The sequence below is a fragment of the Trachinotus anak genome, unplaced genomic scaffold, assembly GCF_046630095.1.
Source record: "Trachinotus anak isolate AG129_WGS33_773 ecotype Australia unplaced genomic scaffold, CSIRO_AGI_Tana_v1 ptg000012l, whole genome shotgun sequence".
NCBI lineage: Eukaryota > Metazoa > Chordata > Actinopteri > Carangiformes > Carangidae > Trachinotus > Trachinotus anak.
In genome coordinates this window covers 6,185,126-6,200,807 of record NW_027273863.1, presented here as the reverse complement: position 1 = coordinate 6,200,807, position 15,682 = coordinate 6,185,126, and the positions used below count along the sequence as shown (strand labels likewise).

The window sequence follows — 15,682 nt, the reverse complement described above, 5'->3', positions numbered from 1 at the left end:
CCAAATGAAGTTTTCATTACTGTTAATTTTAAGCTCAGAGCACATATCCAGATCTGCAGAGAATCAAACTGCATTTACTATGCTTCATTCAATTTGAATTGAACAGCATTATGGTATGCCTGATGCAATAAGGTCTGCGTCTGTTACGAGGAAAGACTTCAAACACACAAACCTTCCATCATTCTCGGTTTCTTCCAGATTACATAGTATTGAGCATTGCTCATTTTTTAACAGATTTATTGCATGCTGGGATAGACTCCAGCCGCCGAGCCCCAGGGAGGGAACAGATGGGCTAAGAAAATTAATGAGTGACTGAATAAGGACCTGCATGTTTGCTTGACGAGGCTAATCACTGACTCTTGAGAAGAGAAGGAATACTGTTTTTTTAATTCTCATGATTTTACAGCCATCCATCCTTTATCTCATATCAACATTTAACATACATTACCTTAAATAACTTAAATCTTTCCAATTGTAATGTGGAAAATATGACTCAGAACAAAGGCTCTTTATGACCATGCATATATGTAATAATGAAAAATCATTAATAAATCATTAATTCTGTATCAACACCCCTGAGAAAATTCCTCTGTCAGTGCACAGGAACTTGTTTCAAGACCTTTTTCAACTAGAGAGAAGTTATTTTGAAGAAGACAGACTCTGTGTTCAGGACAACAATACATATTATTTATAGAGTGACCAAAAGATGCTTTACCAAACAATATAAAACAAAATACATTTTGTTTTATATTGTTTTAGTTTTATGTAGTTTATTTTTTAGTAATGAGGACAGTTTGGTGCAGTCATGAATGTGTTTGGGGAGAGAGTCCCAGATGGGGTGGGTGGATGGGTGGGTGATTGGGGAAGGTTGGGGGGCAGCAATGAAGACGGCTCTGTCATTGCTTGGTGCTGAACGAACGAATATGTAATAATGAAAAATCAAGAATATTTAATAAGTGTATTTACAATTCAATGTTTTTTCTCTAATGCCTGATGCATGTTTTTGTCACTGTTTTCAAAGAACACTGTGCACAATATAATGTTGTCTTGTTACCCATGATGAATGTGATACATTTTAAATGAAAGTGCCTGTTTGTTTGCAATTAAAAAAAGAACCAAAGACAACTACAACCATAAAATTAAGCATTTGTCACAGGTTGTCATCATAATCCCACACTCAGGAGCTTAAATGCAAATATTACTGACTTGGTTACTTATTTCCATTGATGTTATGCATATCAATGCATAACATCAATGTTATTCATATATTCACGACTGCAACCTATTATTTTGCAACCTGACAGCCTCCGTATGAAGAACTGTTATCCAAGAAAACTGAATTGACAGATGAGGCCATGAGAGACTTTGATCATGCCGTGCTGTAATGACCCACAGTAAGGTGGATGTGGTAATGACTCTGATGAGCGACACCGCAACAGCCACTGATCACACACCCATGAATTATGTCCTTAAATGCATAAACATTTGCCTACTCTTCCACTTCAACTATTTCAATACCATGCTTTTGAATTAAATGGAGTGTGCTTAACTGTGTAATTCTTAAACTCTTACCCTCAGTTAATGCAATGCCAATGTGGTAATTTCTCCTGCCTTGTAAAAACCTAATGCTTGAATACATTTATTGAAGCCATTATAACCAACCAATCTCCTGCTTTCTTCACTTTTTACCACATATTTTTCAAGGATGTGAATTTCTTCTTGTGTTAGTTACTCTGCTGCAGCTCAGAGCTGGCTGCTGAATGCCACAGAGGTCTCCAAGGTCTTGATTCAATTGAAAAGACTTCAACACATTACAAAGACAATGGCTCTATATGGTAGCATGATAGAACAAGATCTATTTTATTTCGGGTCTTGTTGTGCCAGTGATAGTTGATAAAGCCTAATATTCTTCACTGTTAGCAGTTACTTTGACTGTAACATATTAGTTATATAAGAGAAGCCAACGTGTGGCCTGGTGGCAGTGATTTCCTGGTGGGAGTGTGAATGTACACAACAAATTTCATGCCAATTAGCTTTCAAAATATGTTGATCACATAGAAAGAAAACAAACACAGATGGATGGAAATGATCGGATAACCTCAGAGTGGAGTGAGATAGATAAAAATCCATCTGGAAAAATTCCGTTTTTAAATTACCTAAGGCTTCGGAGCACAAAAAGACATATACTGCTGCTTTATGAATGTGGAGACAAACGTTGCGCCTGGTTGAATGCAAAAAAAATCCAGTCAATGATGACACTTGCTAACAAGACTAAGCAAGTGTAAATTGGTGGACCGTGAACGCAGCCCTCTGGTACACAGAAGAAGAATATCTGCAGGTTTTACTCGCGCTGCGTGTGCTCTGCAACACTTTCAGTCTGGCTGCTGTGTTTGAAGGAGAAGCAGCCTGCTCTCTGTCACTCACTGAACACAGCTGAGATACAGTATTATTGACTCTCTTCAAGGGAAAGCAGCAAAGGTTGATGAGAATCAATATGTTTGTCACTATAGACTTCTGGGGAGAAAAAAGAAAATGTTGCAAAAGGGGCCTTAAAAGTTGCCACATCTTAGCAACCACAGTGTTGCCAAATTAGCCCCAGTGACTCACCTGTTGCCCCTCTTCAATCAGGCTGCAGTATAAGCAACATTCATTTGCATATTGTGGCCATTTGGGAGCAGCAGAAATAAGCCGTGAACACAGCATTGACAAATCATTGGCTTTTAAGTTGACATTGTGAATGTGATTAGCAAACAGCTTGTTAATTATGAGCCCGTTTTCTCTTTATCTAAAAAAAAAAAAACAAAACAAAACAAAAAAAGACCCTTTAGGTCAAGCAGCTGATATCAACCCACAGTTACAATTTATTCTTTAGCAACATTTAGCAATTGTGATCACACAACATGATCACGCCCTCTAGTGGCCGTGGTTATTTTGTAAAGGAGGAAGTCGGGTGTCATTAAAGAGAGACAAAGTGCAGGTTGTGAGGAGGTCAGGGTGGTTAACGTTGAAGACCCCTGTTCGTTTCCCTTTTCAGCCCGACCATGTGTTTATTATTGTAACCGTGACTGCAAAGGTCCCTTAACCATCACAAAGTACTTAACCCCAACCTGAATGTTTCCCTAAACCTAACCAAGTTGTTTTTCTGCCTAAACCAAACCAAACCTTTACCACAGCATTATCACAATGTAAAATTGTCACTTTTATTCAAGAATGATTCAGTTTATCTGCTGCATATCACCCACTGCCAGTGAGGGTGCAACTGCATGAACCACTGTGGGTCGCATCAGAGGACAGAGATGAATAACCTATATTTTGATTGAAGGATTACTTGTTATTTACACATCCAGCAATTACAGAGAAACATTGTTATTTATTTGAAGTTGTGTTTACATCCACCTGATGAATTTAAATCCACTATTCACCCTCTTTTTGCTCTGTTTGTGGTCTCTACCTACTCCTGAGGGAAATACCGGGCTCTGTACCTGCTCTAGCTCCACTATATTCACCAGCTCTTCGCCCTCTGTGTGTCTGATGTTTGCTGCTGAGCAGGCAGCGTACAGGGGGCTTTTGGAGCATTTTCGCTGACAGCAGCTGCCGGCTACAGCTGAATATGGCAATGAGAGCGGTGAGTGTGAGGAGATGCAGATTCAGACAACAATTCTCTGTGGGTTCATCATCATGAGTGACTGTTTTCATGCTGACACATGTATTGTTAGTTAAAACATTGTGAAAAGAAAGAGAAGGAAAAAGATTAATACAGTGTACACTGACCTGTGAGCTGGTATTAATAGATTGAGCAGCTTAATGGACGCTTGCAGTAGTTTAGGTAAAAGCAGACGTTTGAGGAAAATATTTACTCAAAATCCACCTTACATCCACTTCAGTAACTTTTTTACTGAGCTTTTAACTACATCCCTCAGTCTTGATCAACAGATGGATATGAATCAGTTGTCAGAGAGATTTCTCAGTTGTCATCACGACCTGCAAATGAGCTACAGCCATGACAACGGAGCAAAATCCATCTACTGTTAAAGATCATGAGATGTGGCTCTAAGCTCTGGAAAAAAGGTTAGTGGACCTTAAAATTAAAGTCACCCTCTACTCAAAAATGTGATCTGCACTTGGATGTTTGGAGCTTCACGTGCAGAATGATGTAAGTGCTGAGTTTGATATAAGATGCCTGTTTTTTCATTCAGGTGCCGAAGGGGCAAAGTATGGTGGCCCTGAGAGCTCAACACACCGCAACTGAAGAGAACACATGCAAATGCACAAAACAGCAAATTCAGAAAACATCTGCAATTTGACTACACATGTGCTTCAAGTACTGACAACACAACCAAATTCACAAATGTTTGCAAGTACTCACAACACAGTGGATGTGTTTCCAGGGGACACTAAAAAGTGATGAATCATCCCAGGTTGCATTTGCATGTATGTATTTTAAAACGTGTATTATGAAGCATCCATGCTTTTAACTTCAAAAGTCACAAAGCACTGAATAAGTGTGTTTATCACTTTTTTGTGTCCCCTGGAAACACCTATCTTGTGGGTTTTTGTGTTTTCTGAATTAGTTTTAGTTTTGTGTTTGCCACCATAGGAAAGTTTTTCTGTGCACACCTTGAAACTGAGTTCAAAACAACTGCTGACAAGATGGATTTTGTGACCTCACAACTACTTTGGAAGACAATCATTGTCCAGTACGCAACTTAGAGACAGTCTGTGTGATGTGGAAACTTGATCTATAGAAGCCACACCAGAGCCAGAGTATTTTATATATCTGGAGGCAAACTGCTGCCTCCAAGGTTGAGAATGAACTTTCACGCACACTTGTTTTACTGTTATTTTATGTCCAACTGCAGCTATTGCTCCTCACCTAATGTAAACAGTGTAAACAGCCTCATTCCCTCTGCACACTCCGATGCTCAGCACTGATTCTTGCAGCCTCACCACTGTCTGATACTCGCTGCACCTCTCCAGCCTCCTACTGAGCTACATGACGTTTAGTGCATGTGCACATCTTTCCAGAAGTCTGATCATTCTCAGTGGGATTTGTGTGATTTGATGTTGTTTCTGACTTTGGTTTCAAGATCATCCAAATGTTTTGTATGTGGGGATCTGTCAAAGACAGTCTGTGTTAAACCATCTTTAATGTCTTTCAGGGACAGAGCCACACCAATGACCTCACAAGTGATCATCACCATAAGTGGTTAAAACCTTGATGTGTCCTAACTGAAATTTATACAGACCCCCCCCCCCCCCCCCCCCTCTGGCATGATGTCAAGACCTGCCTGTTATGACACATCTAAGACCTCAAAGATGTCTGGAAAAGTACACCGGAGTGCTTCGGGCATCATGTCCAATCAATACTCTTTTCAGCTTTTTGGAGTGTAACAGATCAGTGGAGCCATGAAATAGAAAGCCATAGAGTTCGGCTCATACTCTTATCCACTTTCCAGTCTTAAAAGTGATCTTCCATGTTACCTCCAATAACTCGCTGGCTTACCGTCCTTTTTTTTTTTTGGAGCCACCAATGCAGCAAAGAAAGGAATCAGACAAAATAAAGTCTTGTATCAGCAGGAGCCCTGACAAAGCAGAGTGCATAGCTTCTGGTGGAGTGGAGAACATGCAGACACTCAAGCTGTCTCCAGCTGTAGCCAGCTGTTTCACACTCCCTCTTAATCTGTATGCAGGCTCATTTAGCAACTGGCTGCTGTGGATTTGGTTTAATCAAGCAGAGTCATTGCCATGAAGGTCAGCTAAAATTTATGCTCATGGGATGCCCCAAAAATAGATGGAGTCAAACCCTAGACTCCACTTGTGAAAACGCTGCTGTGATCGTAATACAGGAAAATTAACGAACAACATTCATTATTAATATTTATAAGTACAACTTTGAGCTCCTCGAGTATTGCACTACTTTACACTTACACTTTACTTTTCAGGGGTACTTTTTAATACACTGCATTTAATGGACAGATAGAGTTAATGGTTACTTTGCAGGTTAAGATTTATAATATTTGATCATGTTTAATAACAAGTTTCATTGTGTTGAACTTGGTTCTACAAGTGAAAATAGTTGTGTGATCAAAAAAGCTTGAGAGAGAAGTTCAAGCTGTGCTTATTTACTCATGTTTGCACAGCTTGCCAATCACAGCATGAAGTGGATGTGGATGTTGGATTGTTGGTTTAGGAAAGTTACAGAAATCATTGGACACAGCACCCCACCTTTAATCTGAGGTCAGAAAGGTGGTGGGGGGAGGGTGTTTCTCAAGCTATTTGACCATCCACTAGCATTTCTGTTCATGTAGGATCTTCTTCACCTCAGATTTATCTTGTGACCCTTTGGAGGGTGTTGTCTGACTTTTTACTTTATTGGTCAGTTGAAATGGTTTTCTATGGATATGGTGTTTTGGACTTTTTGTACCATTTGACCTGTATTCCTCTCTTCCTCTCCAGTTATGTTGTATATACTGTGCCTGATAATGAGATTGAAAAGGCATGAGTTATATGTATAAATAAGAACTGGGCTACCTTGTTTATTTGCTTATTTGTCTATTTATTTATTTATATATAAGAGAGTGTGAACATTACTCACTGCTGTTGTTAACAATGTGAGTGTAAATATGCTGGGGTTAGCTTGACAGCTAATTTGCACCTATAGTCCCGAGAACCATAACAAATGATAAACGTTTCCTGAATAACAAAGTTACGGTGAAAAAAAGAGAGAAAGGGAACTGAAGGAAACAAGAACACTTTGTCCTAGCAATCTTTAGGTAACAGTGCAACTCAGAGCAGTATAAACTATCAGCAAGTTCATCTGTAGAGACACCAGCTCATTAGTGAGTACACATCTGACTGGATTTTAACCATATTTAAGTTTGATTTTAAAGGTTCCATATTGTAGAAAGTGAAATGTCCATGAATTATCTATTAATTAAATACAGTGAAAGTGTCCCAGTGTGCAATCCACAGACACCATGCACACAGCCTGTATTTAAAAACGGTGCCCCAGGACTTCCATAACTTTGTGATGTCACAACAAAACACACCCACCGCCCTCACCTATACCCCCAGGACGGCCCACCTGGACCCAGCGTCCAACTTTGCAGGATTTGATTTCTTCAAGTGTTTACCTGGAATCCGCCTTATTTTTATTCAATCACTCAGAAAACCTGTTGTTGTTAAAGCTCCAGGGAGAAGCCTGTAAAACTACACTGAGATGGTTTTTGGTACTAAAATTCATGAATATATCTTCTTGTGGATATTAAAACTTCAAATAAAACAACAAGTATAAAATATGAGACCTTTCAATGTGCTGCATGATGTTCAGTTCCTGGACTGGGCTACTTTATGTCACTCAAAGCAATGGAAATGAGGAGACCAAACTACCTAAAGGTAATTAAACTAGCTCTATTTGAACCTACTGAAACTGTACTTAAACTTAAAGGCTCTGACTACCTCTTCCACCCCTGTGGTATAGTGATAGCAACTATTTCAGCGTTAGAGAGCAGCAGAGTCACAGGACCCAGGTTAATTTATGCAACCTTGCAGTGCAGAATATGTGAGTATAGAATAACAATCTTCTGCTTGCATGAATTATGAACTCCTGCACATGGGATCGATGTTTACTGTGTTCGACCTGATGAGGGCAGTGTATTACAGCTTTGTTGTGCAGCCTGAGAGCTCTGTTAATCTAGCACATTCTATACCCTGAGGAGAAGCCAGCCTGAGGTGAATATTGGGAACAGATCGAAAGCCGGCTTTGAAGCATCATCTTGAGTTATTACTGACATCAGGAAGAAGAGTGAGACAGAGGCTGCTAACACTTTTATGTCCGCTGGCAGTTTGACGGTGGATGTGGCTGTCGGTGTATCATACATTGATACCCCTCCTCTTCTCTCGCTCCCTCCCTCACTCCCTCTCTAAGTGTTTCTGTGATATGTGGATTGTCTCGCTTCTGCTATTCACAGATGTTTTGTTTTCTTGTGTAGTTATTGCCTGCCAAATGAATACCAAATGTGTGCAGAAGTAGGAGCACTAAACAGATTTTCAGTGAATGAGTGTTTCCTTTTCTGTTGCTCATGAGCTTTAAATTGCTGCCTGAGTAGCTGCGCCTTTGTAGAAAGCTTTTCCTCTTGCATTGTTTTATGTAAACAGGTTCATGTGCATACAGCAACTACACAGACAAGTAGATAATTGAGGGAATATGCAGCATCTCAGCTTGTATCTATGAGGTTCTGCATTGATGAATAAATAATGGATCGTCCTTTCAAGTGCATCTTTGAACAGTGTTGAAGTTTTTAACCCCATGAAAACCGGAGACAGCAATGGTCTCCCAGACTGTAAACCTCTTATTCTAGCCCTACACCCTCCGCCTTTCTCCTTAAAACGCCCCCACCCGAGGAATTATGCCCCCCACTGGGTCTTCTTTCATCAGGGAGAAGTATCAGTGAGACACAGACACAAAGGTCTCTCACACACATGCGCAAATATACATAGGCGCAAGCTTGCATACAGCAGGCTGCACACTTTTGTTGTGTGGCTTTGGGGTCCCTTAAGGGCCAGTTTTTGGAAATGACACCAGAGACAGCTGCGCCCTCCACAACCCATTCATTTGTGTCTTCATGAGCGCATTTGTCATATTAGGAATTGATATATGGGACTACGAGAGTTAAAATTCTAGTCTAATTTTGGCAGCATCTATGAAAAACAGCTGAACTGTGCTGCATAAGCGATGACATTGACAAGTAGCAGCCATTCAGATGAGTGGGTGAATCATATATCATTGTTACTTACAGCTTGAGCTTCAACCTGGCCTCCCAGTTCTCCATCCCAAATCCTATCACAGCAATTCAGAGGAGAAAGCCATTGAATGAAACTATTTGATATATGGCCCTGTTCCTTCAATGTCCTCACATCATTACAGAAATACTGCCATGAAAACACATTCATCAAAAGTGTCAAATCAACCCTTTGCTTTGACATAATAAAATCTTTACTTCTCAGTGAAGATCTATAGTTTATGTAGTGTTCAAATAAAGGATTGCAAAAAAAAAAAAAAAAAAACCAAAAAAAAAAAAACACAAGCCTGGAAAGCTTTTCTAATGATCTAATCCTTAATAGCCTCATCATTTTTAAGATTAAAATCAGACAACGAGTATTCACCTTTCTGTTCATCTGACAGGAGGATTTGGGGCCATAATGTCCAGATTGTCATCAGCAGTGCAGAAGGAAAGAGGAGTGAAGCAGTCTGACCTCCATTTGGTGATTAGACTGCTCCATTACAGAAGGAGCTTTATATCTGCCGCTCCCTCTGCCTGGAACCTCCTGCAATTTGATTTAAAAATTGTAATTAGGTCTTTTTCAGAGAATCTGCTCGTCTGGCTGATGACATTTATAGGTATTTTAAAATCTTGATGTGTTGACCTCATTGAGTTTCATTATGGTTTTGACTGCAGTTTTTATGGATATAGACAGAAGGTGTAAATTAACTTGCTTTCAGGATTAAAAATCTTTCGTATGATTGTTATGATTGTTATATGATCCATTATTTTGTGTTTGTGTTTATGTTTATGTTCGCTTCTGATTTAGTGGCATATATTGTATTATGCCTTTTTTGTCTGAACCTCATTGTTAATGTTGCCTGTTTTTGTGTAAGAACACACTTGAAAAGGGGTTTATTAATAATATCAGTCAGTATTTCCCCCCTGGATCTGCAGTTAGACGAGGTTGTACACTTAATGTTGCTCTGCTGGTCTGTGATGGCCCTGCAGTCTCACCCGGGCTGCACACTAACGAGTACGTTTGCAGATTTGTTGTTGCTGTAGCGTAAGGCAGCTGCTTTGTACAGTCAACACACATCCTTTTCTTTTGCTATCTATGGTGTAGAACCCGAAATACTTCCAGGTACTGCTTCTCAGATGCTTGGGCCTTGTGATTTCCCTGGAGGTCTTTGCTTGCTGGTGTGCTCCATTTCGTAGCAAACAACTCTAGCTGTTAGCTTACTGAGAGGTCATGCCATAGGTCAAACTGATACTGACGTTTCAGATCGCCCTCTGCTAGATCACAAGCCCAACCACTTCAAACTACTGTTTTGTTTATTACAGTTCCTTACAGTGCAAATATTTTTCCTCCACACTCCAACGAATGTTTGAATTCCAAATAAAAAGCAACAGGCCTAATATACTTCAGATAAAACAGATTATATTATGAAACAGATGAATTAATAAACTTATTTCATAAATATATTTTCATATTAATGAAGTGAAGCCTGAATTAAATCAGGAAGACTATCTTTATCCCTGTTTCATTCATAATTCTCTCCCGCTCTCTCCCTCTCTCACCCCACTTCTTGCAATCAGCTGACTTCAGGTGTTTTCTGTAGCCAGCCAGAACCAGCCAATCATGTTGTCGCTGTCAAACTTTAAAATCTGTTCTCCCTTCTTCTGCTGTCAGCTGTCATTTCAGTGCATGTTGCTGCGACCCTCCTCCACCCCACCCAGCTCCTGCCTTCATATCCTCACCCCCTTTCCACACATGATGACATCACATTGGGCTCTAATTGCCAAAGACTCTCACTTTTCCTTTCTTGTTTTGCACATGGCAATAAAAGTTTATTTGTTGCCTCATAAAGAAATCTCTCCTGATTGAAAAAGTGTTATTGGAGTCTGCTTTCATTTCAAAATGCTCTTCTTGTATTTGATGGCACAGTTGTCACCAGCGCCTGCTGCCTAACCAACTGAATTGGCAAAGGTAGTTTTGGCTACAACATCTAAACATGCTCTGGCTGTGTCCAAATTCATCATCAGATAGTGAATGAATAACCAATGAAGAGATTCCAAACACGGCCTCCTCAGGTTTTTAGCTGTGTCTCTCTCTGAGAAGGTCTTTGGAGCCACAGCATGCCGAGGCGGCGCTAAATTAAACTAGCCACCGCTGCTAAAGCTAGCACGCCACTTCAGTGCAGGCGGTGATGTAGTGATGTGAAGCCTTGGAAAGGGCTGTTTGACTGCAAGATAAAGCAGTGAAAATAATCAAAATATAGTGTACACTTAAAATGTTATTAGCTTTTTCTGTGGGCGTTTTTTAATTGACTGAAACACGTTTTTGTGAAGACCCTGTCCACAGCAGCACATCGCTCAGCTCCCCGCTGGTTCTCTCAACAGGGAGCGCGCTGATTGAAATCTACTGCAGGTAGGACACAGACTATAGATAAGTACCTCACGTCACATAAGATGAATTATCACTTTAAATTAAATGAAAGGAGAGGTTGATTACTGCACCCTAGGTAGTGTTTAGTGTGCATTGCATTTTTTTTTCTTTTACATCAGCACCTTCTACTTCAGTTAGCACTTTTGTTGCTCCAGCTAGCTGGTTGGATTTCAGTAAGGGCTGGTGGCCCTGGCTAGTGGCCCTGCCAGAAACTGGCTGAAAGGCAACTAACCAGTGAAAGTGGCAACTGCGCTGTCATGAAAAGTGACAAATAAAAAAGAGGAAAAAATGCCATAATGGAAAAAATATTTGAAAAAATATTTAGACAAATGAATACATTTGCAATGAAATAAAAATGAAAAAACATTTGTACTGTATTACTTATCAATGATTTGATACTTTATTATTTTAATATTGAACATATTGGGGCTCCATAAAAACAGAAATTACAAACTAGAGAATACTGTAATCCTTTAAATTCTTCAAAAATACAGTCTAACATTAGTCACCACTAAGTGTTGGATCTTGTAAATCAAAGATTAGATTACTAATCATCACTTCCTCCTCAGGCTTAATAGTGTCTTGAGTCTGATTCTGAATCTGAACTATTTATTGATTGATTATTGTCAGTTTGAAACTTCTTTGAACTGTTCTATGGATTTGCTAAAAGACCCTTTCTGAGTGATCATTGCTGTCATTGGGAATCAATACAGCACAACACAATGTGCTGATTGTTAATCAATTGTGATACCCATTTATATGCTACTTTGGAACGGCTAAATGTTAGGTCAGTGAGAATATTTTCACACAGAGCAATAAAAAACCAGAGCTTGATCAATAGAAAATGAATCAGAGTCAGTTTTGATTATTGATGTAAGAAATATCAAACATTCTCTATTTACATTTATTTAAATGTGAGGATTTGCTGCTGTTTCAACAGTAAATTCAGTATCTTTAAGATTTTGATTTGTGGTTGAGTAAAACAAGACATGTGAAGTTGTCACTTTTAAGCTTTGGGAAATAGTGATGATCATTTTTCACTATTTTCTATCATTTTACATGGATGACATAAATTAAAATATAAATGATAATGAAAATAACTGCCTCATAGCCTATCCTGTTTTGTTTCCATGCTGAGCCAAGTGAATAATTAGAGATCCCACAGGGCCCCTGACATGTACATTCAGACCCATCATGCCTTTGCATTCAGTTCTGTACTGTGTCATGGGGCCCCTCTTTCCTTTTGGGACCACTGACTGTAACCCTCTGTCATGAGCACAATCAGACTATTAGATTCATAGCAAATGAGGTACAATGAGCACAACCTTTACCCTTCCTAAACTCTACCCAGCACCCCTCCACCCACCTCTCTCTCTCTCTCTGTCTCTCTCTGTCTCTCTCTCTCCCTCTCTCTCTCTCTCTCCCTCTCCCTCTCTCCCTCTCTCTCATGTGTCTCTGTGCTGAAGTCGGAGGCGCTCCTCGGGTTTTGCCAGTGCGCACCACAGCATCGCTTAGCATCACTGTGCCGGCTGTTGCTGAGCCCGGAGCACCTGCAGGCGCGGAGGGAGGGAAAAAAAAAAAAAGAGGGGGTGGAAGGGCGAGGAGAGTCTGAGGGGGACATTTGTGAGCAAACGAAAGAGAGGAGAGGAAGAAGAAGAAGAAGAAGAAGAAGAAGCAGGGGCCGGACCGGCGGGAGGAGCGCACCATGGCCTCAAAGGAGACCACAGCGGCGGGCTTCGTCGGCGTCAGCAGGGAAATCACAGGTGAGCTCCAGCATGAGTTTTTTTTTCTTTCTTTCGGGAAAGTGTGTGTTAACCTCTCTGTGAAGCCTCCTGAGAAGACGGGGGGGGGGGGGGGGTTAGTTTGTCTTTACTCAGCTGCTCTTTAAACCGCCGCTTTCCTTTCCACTGCGTTTGATTTGAGAGCAGTTTATCTGGGAGCGTCTCCCCGGGCAGAGCCCGGAGTTAGCGGCTGAGGAAGACTGTAATCCCGCCGCTCTCCGGAGCCCGGAGCCCGGAGCCCGGAGCCCGGAGCCCGGAGCCGCTCACTTTGGGATTGATTCGGCATAAAGATCTGCGGTGACATGTTGCCGAGCACATGGGTCCCGTAGTGCTGTCGGAGTTCTTATTTTTTACAGTGTTAAGCTTGTGTTGGCTCTGAGGTGTTTTCATTAGGAGTTTTCATCTCTTTCTTCTCTGCGTGTGCGTGCGTGGGAGGTATTGTGCGACTGGGAGCGTGGGTTCAGCTGCTCATAGGCTGAGCCTCTCTGCCGGGGAGATTGGACAGAGCAACACACACACACACACACACACACACACACACACACACACACACACACACACACACACACACACACACACACACACACACACACATGTTTGGATGATGAGGTGCTAAAGAAGGTGCGCCTCTCTCTCTGCTAATTATCCTGACGCGGTGAGTTAAATCCCGCTGTTTACCAGCTCAACCTGGTCAAGCCCCGTCTGTCTGGCCTGGTGATAAAAGCCAGTCGGCATTAGGCCATTAACACACCTGTCAGTGGAGGAGAGGGGGGGGGGGGGGGGGGTAGATCCATCAAAGTGTCAAGAGGGCAGTGGGGATGTGAGAGGGAACTGAAGAGGAAGAAAAGGGGGCTTCCTCTCCTCCTCCTCCCTCCTGCCTCTCTTCACCCCTGTGGGAGCAAACCCTGAGGTCACACCAGCAGGCCTTGAGGGTGGGGGGTGGGGGGTGGGGGGGCACAGAGTGTGTTAAAAGGTTTAAGTGATTGGGTCTTACCCAGCTTAACGTCAATAACTCTGTGTTTGTCTGCGGCAAATCCAGCAGATCCCCCTGTCGATCTGCCGGTTTGATCCCACCCCCCCCCCCCCCACTACTCCACCCCGTCCCTGCCTCGTCCTTCCTGCATCTGCCGGCGGCTCGCTGGAGTGTGACAGCCAACTTCATGGTTGTTTCTGGGTGCCGGAAAGTGAGACTTATGAGAGTGTGCAGTGGCGAGAGAGTCGGGGAGACGCACACGGTGGAGCATCGTGACACAGCATGACACACTGTATCTCCATCTGGCAGGCCCCACCAGTGCATATTTAGCACGGGTGGCCCCCGCTTGAGACTGTGCACTGTGAATATCACGCAGCTCGCAGGCATATGTGTGCGTTTTCTGGAGATATATAGGTTGACACTGTGTTTGTGAGCAGCAGTTGGGTTGCTGTGGAGGAGGCCTGTGGTGCGGTTCAGTGTGCTGCAGCAGGGTCGCCTGGTGTGGTGGAGTAGAGGCCCCTGAAGACTGCAGCTCTTGATCTTGTGTTTGGCTCCATTGAGATGAGCTGGGCTGCTTTTTTTTTTTTTCTTTCTCTGGGGCTAAAAATAGCCCAGTTATGAATCCTCTTCAGCTAGAGGTTGTGTGTGTGTGTGTGTGTGTGTGTGTGTCTTCCTGTCCTCGTGTTTGTGTTTGCGTCTTTGTAGCTGTCTCTGTGAAGCTTCACCCCTCTGACTTTAAAGGAATAATCCACCAGTCTCTCTCCCGAGACATGATGACAGCATGGTGGTGACATTACAGGGATTTGGGAGCAGTTTCTGTTTCGCAGCCACATTCAGACAGAACAAAAAGTGATGGAGGATCTCAAACATAACAGAGTTACTGATTCACTTCCACAGGAGCACGTCCAAAAAGTGTCCCCTGCCGGTGTCCTCAATCCAAGTCCTAATGCTCTCATGTCCAGCTTACTTTACTAATGACACTCACTGTGATAGTTCAGTGTGCACGTGGGTGACAAATATAAAGCGAACCCAGTGTGAAGTGTCTTATTAAGGTTTTTGGTTCACCACAGTCGTCCTTGTTTGTGGGTCTGGAGCTCTACTGGAGGGATGACCACTGTCCGTGTGTGACAAAACAATCTCAACTCAAGGTCCACTTACTCACTTTTGACTGGGTCTGCAACGAGCAGTTGCGTTCACTGACCTGTTGAATTGTTTTTTCTTTAAATAAAATGTCAGTGGAAGAAAAACTGAGTCCACAGTGATGTCCTGAAGAAGTTTGTTTTGTCTGATCATCTGTCAAAAACCCAAACCTATTATGTTATTATGTAGGCTATAAAAAAAAAACAAGCAAATCTTTACATCTGCAAGTGAAGTTTTTACATTTTTGCTTTAAAAAGTGACTTAAATGATTAAACAGTTGCAGATTAATTTGACATTAACCAATTAACCAAGCTATTTGTTTCAGCTCTACTTCGATAGTAGCACATGGTGAATTTTGTGAAGCTGTCATGTTACTAAATGATCAAACAGCAGATGTTTAGACTTAACTTCTTTAAATATCCATTACGATTTCATTTGTTTTTGATTTTATTTTTATATTTCCTTTGTCTCTTATTTCAGTTTTAAATCCCATTTTAATCATTTATCTTTACGCCACTGGAATTGTTTTTGTTGAATTGTTATATCATTATTTTGCAGCTTGAAGCTTTCGGCAACT

The 15,682-nt window shown here is 41.6% G+C and overlaps 1 protein-coding gene across 3 annotated transcripts in view; it reads left to right on the top strand.

The window, feature by feature from the left end:
- The first annotated feature begins 12,696 nt into the window (after window positions 1–12,696).
- Window positions 12,697–15,682, top strand: part of carmil3 (capping protein regulator and myosin 1 linker 3) — an 87,830-nt gene continuing 84,844 nt past the window's right edge. For 2 of the 3 annotated variants that reach the window (XM_071491926.1, XM_071491925.1), the window contains exon 1: window positions 12,698–12,974. In XM_071491926.1, coding sequence (XP_071348027.1) covers window positions 12,917–12,974 — 58 coding nt within the window. In that variant the 5' untranslated portion in view covers window positions 12,698–12,916. Of the gene's footprint in view, window positions 12,975–15,682 lie in introns of all 3 variants that reach the window. The other variant, XM_071491927.1, reaches the window with a different exon arrangement.